This window comes from Balaenoptera borealis, assembly GCF_965194805.1.
Source record: "Balaenoptera borealis genome assembly, chromosome: 18".
NCBI classification, from domain to species: Eukaryota; Metazoa; Chordata; class Mammalia; order Artiodactyla; family Balaenopteridae; genus Balaenoptera; species Balaenoptera borealis.
The window spans coordinates 69,547,250-69,558,417 of NC_138877.1; the positions used below are offsets into that span (position 1 = coordinate 69,547,250).

The 11,168-nt window shown below is 51.3% G+C and overlaps 1 protein-coding gene across 7 annotated transcripts in view; it reads right to left on the minus strand.

Moving 5' to 3' along the window:
• Positions 1-6,782, minus strand: part of TMTC4 (transmembrane O-mannosyltransferase targeting cadherins 4) — a 123,897-nt gene extending 117,115 nt beyond the window's left edge. For 4 of the 7 annotated variants that reach the window (XM_082366101.1, XM_082366100.1, XM_082366102.1 and 1 more), the window contains exons 1-3: positions 6,513-6,650; positions 5,302-5,614; positions 883-1,098 (exon numbers count right to left, since the gene is read on the minus strand). In XM_082366101.1, the coding sequence (XP_082222227.1) occupies positions 883-1,098; positions 5,302-5,352 (267 nt within the window). In that variant the 5' untranslated portion in view covers positions 5,353-5,614; positions 6,513-6,650. Of the gene's footprint in view, positions 1-882; positions 1,099-5,301; positions 5,615-6,512; positions 6,665-6,689 lie in introns of those variants that run through there. The other 3 variants (XM_082366105.1, XM_082366104.1, XM_082366103.1) reach the window with 3 other exon arrangements.
• Between the last annotated feature and the right edge of the window lie 4,386 nt (positions 6,783-11,168).

The window sequence follows — 11,168 nt, forward strand, 5'->3', positions numbered from 1 at the left end:
TACTAGAGAAAGAGATTAGTAAATTCCTTCAAGTTCTCTTCGCACAGAATATCTGCTGAGTGGTGAGATGGTCACAAAGGCTCTAACCTGTGCTGTTTCCACATTCTTTCTCCTCTGGGCTCTCCCTGCCTCCAAGTTTCTTGTTCTGATTTTCTTTTAGCTCGCTGAAACCTTTTTTCTCCCCTTCCCACAAACCTATTTCTTCTTCCCTTCCTCTAGTCAGCGAGTGAAGGAGAATATCATTTTCCCTGCGTCTACTGGTGAGCAAAAGTGGCTGGGATTTTGCAAACTCAGCAAACCTGAGTCTCCAAACATGAAACATGAGCAGGAACTGCAGCTTCTGCGGGCAGCAAGATCCTGGTCCTCCGCAGCTGTCAGCAGGCTGTCCTGATGCTCTCAGCGAAGGACAAAGAAGCCAGCTCGCTGCCTGCTGCTGCGGATGCACCTTCGGCAGGGGAAAAATGCATGATGTGTGTGTGTGTGTGTGTGTGTGTGTAAGCGGCGACTGTTCTGGCCTAGAGTTCTGGAAATCTGTCACAAAACCTGAAATAGTCTGCAATGCCCTGCAAAACCCTGGCCTTGTCATCTTAGAATAATGGTCTCTCTGATACGTGCGTGGACTGGGGCCTCACGTAGGGCGCACAGCCAGGGTAAAGCTTGAGGTTAGGCAGAGCTTGGAGACCCCGCTGCCAGTGATAAAAGGGGCCCTAAATCAAGGAGATGCTCTCTAAAAGAGATGGGAAATCCAGAGCACGATGGGGGCCCAGGCAAAGGCTCAGCCGAAGTTCAGTAGAGAATCATTCAACACCGACGCAGAGCATCACGCAGGGACGTAGGCACGTGGTTAATGTCAGTTTACCAAAGAGACGTTAAGATACTAACCTTATTGTTAACGATCGCTTCAGAGTCGTCAAAGACAAAGTCTCCATCGTAGCTACGTGCGAAACACACGAGGGAAACAAATCCCACAAGTAACTTAGCCCAGAGAGGAGGAAGAACAGAAGACGGAATGATGTGATCCAAACTGGCATCCCACTCGGCCATCCTGAAAACTGCGGGCCGCCGGCCTCTCGCTCCAGCATTATGCTGGCTAGAAACCTGCAAGAAAAGTGACACGACATAAATATTCATCAGTGCCTTGTTAGGAATGTTTATACAGTAGACATGTTTACCTCAAGTGAAGAAGAGCTAGATAGTCTCATTCATTTATGCTGTGAGTTTATAGGATGTGATCATTAACAGCTTTACATCATGGTTTCAAAACTCGAGTGGACAGAAAAATCACGTGGGACACATGTAGATTCTCCTGGGCCCAAATACAACCTACCAAGTCAGAAGTCCTTGGGCTTCTGATGCTGGATTATCCTTGAGAAACACTGATTTAAGGGAATCCTATGTTTATCAGCCCCATAAGGCAAATCATTTTTATAGTCCTTGAACCAGTTTACAAAGTTAAAAAAAAAAGTTACCATCTTGCTTCTTCCAAGCAAGAAAAATCAATAAATATTCATTGTTGGGTCTTAGCACATTGTGTGTGTTCGTGTGTGTGCGTGAAGCATGGTCCTGATTCTGAAAGAGCTTACAGTCTATCTGCAGAACACAGACACTCCTGCCAGTTAAATGATAATCTGGGAGAGAGAGAGTTTAATAGAGGTGAGGTCGCAGGGCACATGACCGTGGTTCCCACACAGGGGACAGACAGAGGAAGGAGGGCACACTGCAGACTGACTGGCTGGGGACAGCATCATTCCAGAAGGATGAACTGTACCCTAAAGGAGAACAGGGGGAGCTATTCCAGGTGAGGACACGACCTCCAATATTGGTGAAGGAGTGAAGTTAAAAACAGACACTTCTTTTAACTTTTCCTTCAAAGGGGCATATGTTAAAGCCAGAAATTTCGTTTCTCAGCCTTGCCATTTCTTAGTTCTGTGGCCTTGTGTGTGCCATCTATCCTTAAGAGTCCACTTCCTGTGTACTTTGCAAACCAAAAGAACTTTCCAGCAGTGAGAGTTGCCTAACAGCTTCCTGACTTGGAACTTGCCCAAACAAATATCAAACTCCCCCTCCCCTCCAATCACACTGCATCTGTCCCCATTCTCCACACCCTCAATAGGCACTTCCTTTGGTTCTACCAGGATCACGTCTGGGTCAAACTGCTTAGAGGTTCCAATCCTGTGTAACTTTGGCCAAGTTACTTCACCTCTCTGGGCCTCAGTTTCCTCACCTCTAAAATGGGGACGATAACTGGGCCCCCCCTTACATGGTCGTCATGAAGGTTAAGCAACACACCCACCTAGAGTGCTTAGAAACACTGCCTGGGTTTAATGAACGCTGAGGGAAGGTTACCTGTTATTACTAGTACTTTCTTCAAAGAGGGAGAAAACACAGGCACAGAACTATTCTCTTTTGAGAATCCCCTGGAGTATTTGGTGTACTGGTACTGAGGCTCTCATCTTCCCCAGTAAGGGAGCAGGGCCCCACTCCTTCATGCTGAGATGGAAGAAAACCCCAGGCCCCTTGATTGGAGAGGCAGTTTAGATGTACAGCTGACCCTTGAACAACTCAGGCGTAAGGGGCACTGACCCTCCTCGCAGTTGAAAATCTATGTATAACTTATTATAAGTTCGTATCTGTGGTTCCTCCCCATCCGGGGACTCAATTAACCACAGATCTTATAGTAATGTAGCCTTTTTTTATGTTTTATCCTCGCCATGGGGCATGCAGGATCTTAGTTCCCAGACCAGGGATCAAACCCACGACCCCTGCGGTTCTGTTTTGTTTGTTTTTAGTACTGTAGTCTTTGCTACGGAAAATAATCTGCATATAAGTGCACCCACGCAGTTCAAAACCGTGTTGTTCAAGGGTCAACTGTATTTGTTTATAGGTCTCCAAGGAAATACCCCAGATTATGGAATCAATAAGAAGTCAGCCCAAGAGGCCATCCGAGGTCACAGGTGCTGGAAAGCAGTTCAAGTTTACAATCCGGAAATGTAAGGCTCTGCAACTGTCTCGGCACTGGGCCCTAGAGCTTCTCCACCTGATGTAACTCATGCTCTCAGCAAGTGCGGGGGGGGGGGGGGGGGAGGGGGGGGCAGGGGGGGGCGGGGGGCGGAATATTCCAGCCACTATCTGCTGCTTTTTTTTTTTTCTTTTTCACTGAAAGGATAAACCACTGGTCAAATCCAAATCACACTTGCAAACACGACAGAGGTCACAGGGGACACAGGCCCCAACCACTGTGTGTACATTTCAGCTAAAGAAATTACCCCTGCTACTAAAACTAAAATAAATAAGTGAAAAGGACTGAATAGTTAGGAAGTTACCCTGACTTAACATGGAGGGAATAAAAGCGTTCTTTGATTTACAGAGTGAATGTGAAGGAAAGCAAATACTCTTTATCAATTTTAAATGCAAAACAAAGCTGTGAGCTGATAAACGGTCCCATAACTCATCTTGATGTTATCTGCTTCAGGCCCAAATATTTGAATAGTGTTTCACAAACGGTTCTGTGAGGTTCAAATGGCCCTCCAGGAAGAATACTGGGTCAGGAAATAATTTGTGCTCCTAAATTAGTTGCTGAGCCTCCCTTTTCATCTCAGATTGTTTGTAGCACACACCAATCGCTTTGGTACTCAGGCAACAGCCGAGGCAGACGGAAGGCAGACTACAGACCTGAACATCTCGGGTGCCCGGGGGGCCAGGCCTGGACTCCTCGGGGAGTCAACAGAATGGGTGAGGCAATCTCAGAATGAGCTCCCCCTCTTCTCTGGCAGGGACATCAGGAAGGCTAGCATCTGTCCCGTCCCCATCCCGGCTGGCTCTTCCCTCCTCATTGCTGCGTCCCTCCCCTGGTCGCCAAGATTCTCACATCTCTGCTGCCCCTGAGAACACTCACAAATGCCCTTTCCACTTCAGGCGTGATTGTTAATGGGTATAGGAGGATGGTTCGGAAAATATTGTGGATTAGCAAATGCGATACAGGTACAGTGCGTTAGGAACCTCGGTCCAGCCCAGTGGTTGAGAGCACAGGCTCTGGAGGCACACAGATTTGGACTGGCTACCGGCATGACCTTGAGCTACCTAGTCTCTCTAAGGATCCATTCCTCATCAGCACAATAGGGTATCACTACTGACTCCAGCAGGTTGTGCTAAGGATTAAATAAAAGCATATGTGGAATCAATTAGCTCCCATGACTGTAATCATTTTGGAGAGATTAGTACCAAGTGACCAGCCCCTGACCTCCTGTCTTGGGATCACCAGTGTTGCCATTCCTGAAGATGCGCTAACCAACCAAGGCCAGCAGTAGCCCATCAGGTGACCTGATACAACTGAGAAAAGGGCACCCTTCTTTTGGGCAGACCCAGTGCACTGCTTCCCTGGCCAGGCATCTGTATGTCCTGCATAAAGTGCACAGCTGTACACCCTGATCCTCTTCCTCCAACAGTAGATGGCCTTTTTTCTGCAATGTTCCCAGCCAGGCTTGGTGCTCAGGTAAAAGCAGCCCTGCCGGCATGAGGTGGTACATGGAGGGAGACGGGTCCCCTCCACCTTTTTTGTATCCAGGCCATGAACCAGGAAGGCACACGTTCTGTTTCTCTCCGGATGGGCCCTGGGAGGCATGGCCCCATTCCCCTTCTCCAGGGGATGTCCTGCCCAGGAGCCCCAGGTGGATAGTAAGTTTGCCTTACGAACTGAGAATAAGGGAGCAACAGAGTGGCCTCAGGCTCAGCCCAAGCAGAGCTCCAGCCAGTTTTACCAGTGACAATGCTGGCGTTCTGATTCCTATCTGACTCCTGTATCGATCTCCCACTGTGTTGAGACTTGACTAGCGCCTATGAGTAGCTGGACTTGGAACGAAGCAGAAGTCTCTTTATTCTCAATTTCTCAAACTCCTTATATCAAGCCTCTATGTTCAGGGGGTTAAAACAAATTAACCGATCATCAATGAAAAGGTCAAAAAGACCTTGAACAGGGATCCTATGCCACCTCTCAAAAGCAAACAAACATCAGTCACTGAGCTGAGAACCCTGGGGACCTGGTGACAGCTGACACAGCAGCCTGGACTGCAGTAAAGAGGACGGCAGATCAAACCTAAGTGATCCATGGAAAAATCAGCAGCCACCTACTAAAGAATATTCTTCCCCCTACACTGAAGGGCCTTCTCGCATCAGGCTAGCCTTTCTACCTCATCAGTAACAATCCACCCACACACCAGTTGCCCTCTGCCAGGCTGAGATGAGACAGTGCCTCTGGAAATCAGAATAAAGAACACAGCCGTTTCCGGCCCAGCATGTGGAGACCTGAGTTGGCTGCTCCTCTCCTGGGGCCCCCAAGGCACGGGAGACAATCATCTCTACCGCTCTCCACCACGCAGCGCTGAACACAATGCTACTCGAGGTATCTTCCTCTTGTGCTTGCCTTCCCAGTTTCTTAATTCAGTAACACATGAGGGCCATGCCTGCCAATAGCAAGAATGACTGCGGAGGTTTGACATTCACAGTTCCGCTGTCCCAGAAAGTTTCCAGCTTGCTAGCTTGTAGCCATTTTCCCATCTAAGTCGGCCGGTGTCACTTTACCCCACCTCCATCTGGGGCGCGCCAGGCACGGTCGGGACTGCGGGAAGAGGGGACAGGGAGGGGATCCAGTCAGTCCTCACTGTTCATTGTTTCTCAAGAAATTCTCCCCATCCATCTGCTCTCCGAGAGAAAGAGCAGTGTGGCACGATTCACAGTGCTCCGGCTAGATCTTTCCCCTAACTCCTCCCTTCTCTTGTGTGTGGTTAAAAAAAAAAAGAAAATACACACAGCCTACAGTCACAACATCAACAAGACCAGAAGCCCCGCGGAGTTCGCTGGAGGTGAGACGGCGGTTACGCCACCTGCTCTGCTTCCCCAAACTCCAAGCCCGCGCAGAGAAGGGGCAGCTCGGTGGTTCCGTGCGCCCCCACCCAGGGCACGCCGCTCTGCCCGGTAGCCAGCGCCGAGTGGCTGGCACTCGCGGCGCTGCAGGGGAGCCGCCTTTAACCCAGAGCAGGCGGCCGAGCGGCCCGCCTGCGCCCAGCCACCGCCCGCACTGCGGCCAGCTGGCGGCCAGGCGCGGGGTGGCGCGGGGCCCCGCGGCCCGGTGGCCGCTCCGGGGACACGCCAAAGGCGCCCGTGCACCCGGGGTCGACGGAGCGCCACGCTGCTGGAGCGAGCAGGGGCGGCGATGAGAACGCAGGGGCGCGGGCAGGCGGAGCGTGCACTCTCCACGCCGCGCCCTTTGTCCCGCGTGCTGCTTACACCCGGGCGCATGGCGACGGGGCCCGCATCCCCGGTGACCCCGGCCCCGGCCACAGCCCGGGTCCCGGAGCCAACTCCTCCAGCAGCGTAGCCGCCCGGCCCGGGCCGGACCGCGGGGCTCGGGGCGCGGCGGCAGCGAGGAAGGACCCCGCGTCCCCTCCGCACCCAACCCCGCTCGCCCCGCGGTACTCGGCCGCGCTCGGCCCTGCAGGGGCCGCCCCGCGCGTTACCTGCTAGGAGCCCGAGCGGCGGCCACATCTCCCTCCCCGGCGCTGAAAGTCCGGCGGCTCTCGGTACCAGCCCGGAGCCGGGCAGGGGGAGGGACCTCCCGCGCCGCTCCCCCGCTCTCCGCCCCCCGCCCCCGGCGCCCCGCGCCTCCCGCACAGTCCTCAACTCCCCACGCGTACTGGCGCTCACTCTCACACTCCCGCCTCGGCCCGCCCCCTCCTCGCGGCCATTGGCTGCTTCTGCCGTCACTTTCACGCCGCCGCCGGTCCCTCTTCAGGTCATTGGTGGGCGCGCCGGTGACGTCAGGCCAGAGGGCGCTAGTCGCGGTGGAGGAGTCGCAGGGACAGACTGACTCGGTGGCCGAGGAGGAAGCGGAGTTCTGGGCGCGGAGCCCTGGGCGCGGAGCCCGGGCGGGGGCGGGGCCGCGGCGGGAAGGGGCGGCCCCAGCCTGGCCCCGGCAGGCGTGCTGCGGGAGCGGGCCCGAGCGGGGTGCCGCGGGCGCATCTCCCTCCCTCCTGCTGTCCGCCGCGCAGGATCCTATTCCTGGCCTGTCTCGCGGTCCTCGCGCTGTCGGTGGCGCTCGGCGGAGGTGCTGCAGGGTCCCTGCAGGAAAAGGAGCTGGGTCGTAACGACCAGAACTCTAGACTTCTTCCTGTCTGGGAGGAGTTGTTTCAAGTGTGTGTCTCCACTTTCTGCCTCTCAGGAAAGAACTGAAACTGCGTTCTTCCATCCAAGGTCCTGCTGCCCGGGCTTTTGTTTTTAGCAGATCCTGTTCCACGGCCCTGGTCTTCATTCTCCTGCTGACCGACGAACCCTGCTGTGGCCCTTCACCTGGCCAGATCCGCCATCCATCCATCGACCATTCACCAAGTCACTGTGTCCTAAACTTCCACTCCCAACGGCATTGCCACTCCGCGCATTTCATAACCCCCATTCTTAGTAGATTACTCTGTCTCCTGCTTCAAGAAAAAGGGAAACTTTCCCCACTTTCCACCGCCAAACCTACAAAGCTACTCCTAAAAACACGGATTCCGAACCCTCCCCCCATCCCGCCTTTTCCCCCAGTATCACAGAGTCCGATCTAAGCTCAGTATCTCCCTCTCGACTGGATCCGTATCATGGGCATTTATCAGCCCCAAGCCTTCCTCTCTCCTCCACGTACCCTTCCAGCTGCCCCCCCCCGCCTTGCTTCTACTCTCCATAGCTGAAGTTGTTGAAAGGTTGCCCACACTTTTCTAGCTTCCCAACTCGCATTCACTTGCTTTCCACATTCCACTGAAACTGCCTTGGCTATAGTCTCCAATAACACCCCCAATCACTAAATACAAAGGACACTCTCCTACTTCATTTTACCTGATCTTTTAGCAAAGTTCATTCTTCCTCCTTAGAACACTTTTGGTGAGAGCGGTACTCTGCATCCTGTTTTTCCCCAGTCTCCTTGGCTTGCTTATCTGCTTCTTGATAACCTCCAAATGACATATTTTAAAGGTCTTGGCCCTTTCCTCACAAGCCACAGCTTTTCCCTGCATGATTTAACACACCACCACCATTTCAATGAGTATCTTCCAAATTTGCAATTCGGATCCTGACTTCTCTGAGCTCCAAACCCAACCCGAGTATCTAGCTTCCTATTCAGCTTCTCCACTTGGTTGTCACAAGAACCTCGCATGGAGCACTCAGCTTCTCCACTTGGTTGTCACAAGAACCTCGCATGGAGCACATGCAAAATGCGACGTGTGCTCTCACTGCTTGCTCCTCTTCAGGTCTCCCTGTCATAGTGATGGGTCCAGTAGTTCCCCAATTCTGCACTCACCCTTGGCATGTTAACAAGTCACCAAGATTCTACTTGCTACATGTCTGTCAAACATGAACACTTCTTTCCATTTCCACTGCTGCGTTCAGTGCTGTGCTACTGTGTGTGTCTTTGTAACCCACATTCAGTGATGTCACATTGGTAGATTGCAGTTGGCCACTGTGGGAGTATTTACACTGTGGAAATTGGCAAATGCAAATCGGAGCTTGATTTGATGTTTTGCTGATTGTCTTTTTTGCTAGACTAAAGAAAGTGATGGCGGAAATAATAATGCAGATTAAACTTAATTTACTAACACACTACTGCGCTTAGTGCTGACATGAAAAGATTTTAGTTTAATGGGTTTAATTTGTACAAGGGTGAGACATGGTTGAGCTGATCACATATCAGATATGATATATTGAAGTCCAAACCCCCAGCACATCAGAAGGTGACCTCTTTTGGAAATAGGGTCTTTAGAGAGATAATCAAGCTTAGATAAGGTCATTTGGTGGGCCCCATCTATAACGGCTGGTGTCCTTATCAAAAGGGGGAATTTGGACACAGAGAGACAGAGGGAAGACAACCTGAAGTCACAGGAGAAGGCAGCCGTGTGACGGAGGCAGGGGCAGCAGTGGTGCAGCTACAAGCCAAGGAACACCAGCCACCACCAGAGGCTGGGAAGGGGGAGCCCAGGCCTGCCAACACTGGGATTTCGACGCTCCAGAACTGGGAGAAGTACAGTTCTGTGGTTTTAAGCCTCCCCCTCCCCCTCCCACACCTGTGGTGTTTGTTAGGCTGTGGAGTCAGCGTTCACTCTGACAACATCCTCAGGGAGGGCTCCTGACCAGCAGGCCTGGAAATGGCTCCCTTGGACACGTCCCTTTCGGACGCAGGTGCCCGCTCCTGCCATCCCTGTGACTGCACCACGCTGGGGAAGCCGAGGCTTCAGCGTCAGGTGCCAGTTCATCATCTGACGACTGAGGGGAAAATAGTCGAGCTGATCACACATCAGATTTTTTTTTTCCTGGCTGTGCCACGTGGCACGTGGGATCTCAGTTCCCGGACCAGGGATCAAACCCGAGCCCCCTGCATTGGGAGCGTGCAGTCTTAACCACTGGACTGCTAGGGTGGTCCCTCACATATCAGATTTAATGACAATAAATGTATTGGGAAAAGGGCAGATTGAGATGCAATTCCATTTGTGAAATCGTGGTTGCATTACAAGCATTGGTTGGATACAGCTATAAGCCTTTAACAAAAATCAACAAAAGCATTCCGTGAGAATCCATCTACCATGTGGAATTTGCAGGAAAGTATTTGCATATTTTATCGTTACCTGTAAACTGTGTACTAAAATCCTGTATGTCATTTATAACATTTATAAACATTTGTAATATTTATAATACACACGTGTGTATATATAGACATACATTTTTATTTTCCCCAGAGAACCAGTTGTTAAGCATTTACTAACACACTACTGATTGACATAGAATTGCCAGTGCATGGTGAAAATTAAAGGTTCTACTTAGTTTTACTATTGTCTTTCAATTCACTGTAGACAGTGCACTCCTTACTGCCTACCCCCAGGACGATTCACTCTCACTGTGGCCACCCTGGTCACGTGACTGCTCCCACTGCTCTTAGATTGAAGCCCCAGATGCTGCTGCCCGACCTGGCCCCTTGCCTGCTGCTCCTGTCACCTTTATTTCCTAAGCTCAGCCACCTTGGCCTTGTATAGTCCTACAGTGTGCTCTGCTCCTTTCCATCTTGGGCCATTCACACATCCCGCGAGCACTCCCTCCTGCTCGCTTCCGTGACACGACTAACTCTAATTCGTATCTGGGTCTCTGCTCAAATGTCAGTTTCTCGGAAGAGTCTTCCCTGAATTCTCTCTCCGAACATCCTTAGGTCCCTCTGAATATACTCTCATGGTTCTTATCACAGTTGTAACTAACTAACCATGTGATCATTATACCGAGTCTATCTCCATCATTAGACTTCCATGGAGGCAAGGACCACATCTGTCTTAACGACTGTACCCCCTGCAGCTGCCATGCCCACCACATAGCAGACAGTCAACAGAGTCTCTCAGAGAGAAGTACATTTCTGAAAGTCATTCTGCATGTTACTGGCAATGCTGGAGTTAGAACTGGAATCTCCTGACTTAATCCAGGGGTGTTTTGATCCATAAACTGCTGAGCGAGCCGTGATCAAAATGATATCATACTATGTGCTGAGCATAGGGGCAGGCTCTGGGGAGAATATAAAGGTAAACATGGTGCTGATTCTGCCTTCCACAGTGTATGGTTTAATAAGAAGTATTAGGTGCAGAGACTATCTCCCTGCTGCTGGACCATACACTGACACCCACCCCTTGGCCTCAGCCCCTTGGACAGGATCTCTGGGGTCACCATCACTCACAGAAAGCACTTAGTGTGTGCCAGGGACTGTGCTAGACCCTTTGCATATGTTATTTTTTTAAATTCTCACAAAAGTTCTACCAAGTAAATATCATTATCCTCCTCTATAGGAAAAAGAAGCACAGAGGTCCAGGGTCAAATAGCTAGTGCATTTCTCAGTGGAGCCAAGACTGAGAGATGCTGGAGATTTAGAGAACCCCTGAAATCCCTAACAAGACTGATACTTGGGGCTGTGAAGAACAAGAACACAGAAGATGGTAAACATCATCTTTCTCCCCCCATGCCTGCTTCCTTTCTCCCTTCTCAGCTGCAGATGTCAACAGTTGTTGGAGGAGATGAGCCATCTGAGCCTTTTGGGGGGTAACCACATACTTTTTTGAGGACAGGTGTTGTGGGTCCCTTGCCCAGCTGCCACACTTTAGTCTCTGGCTGGTGTATCG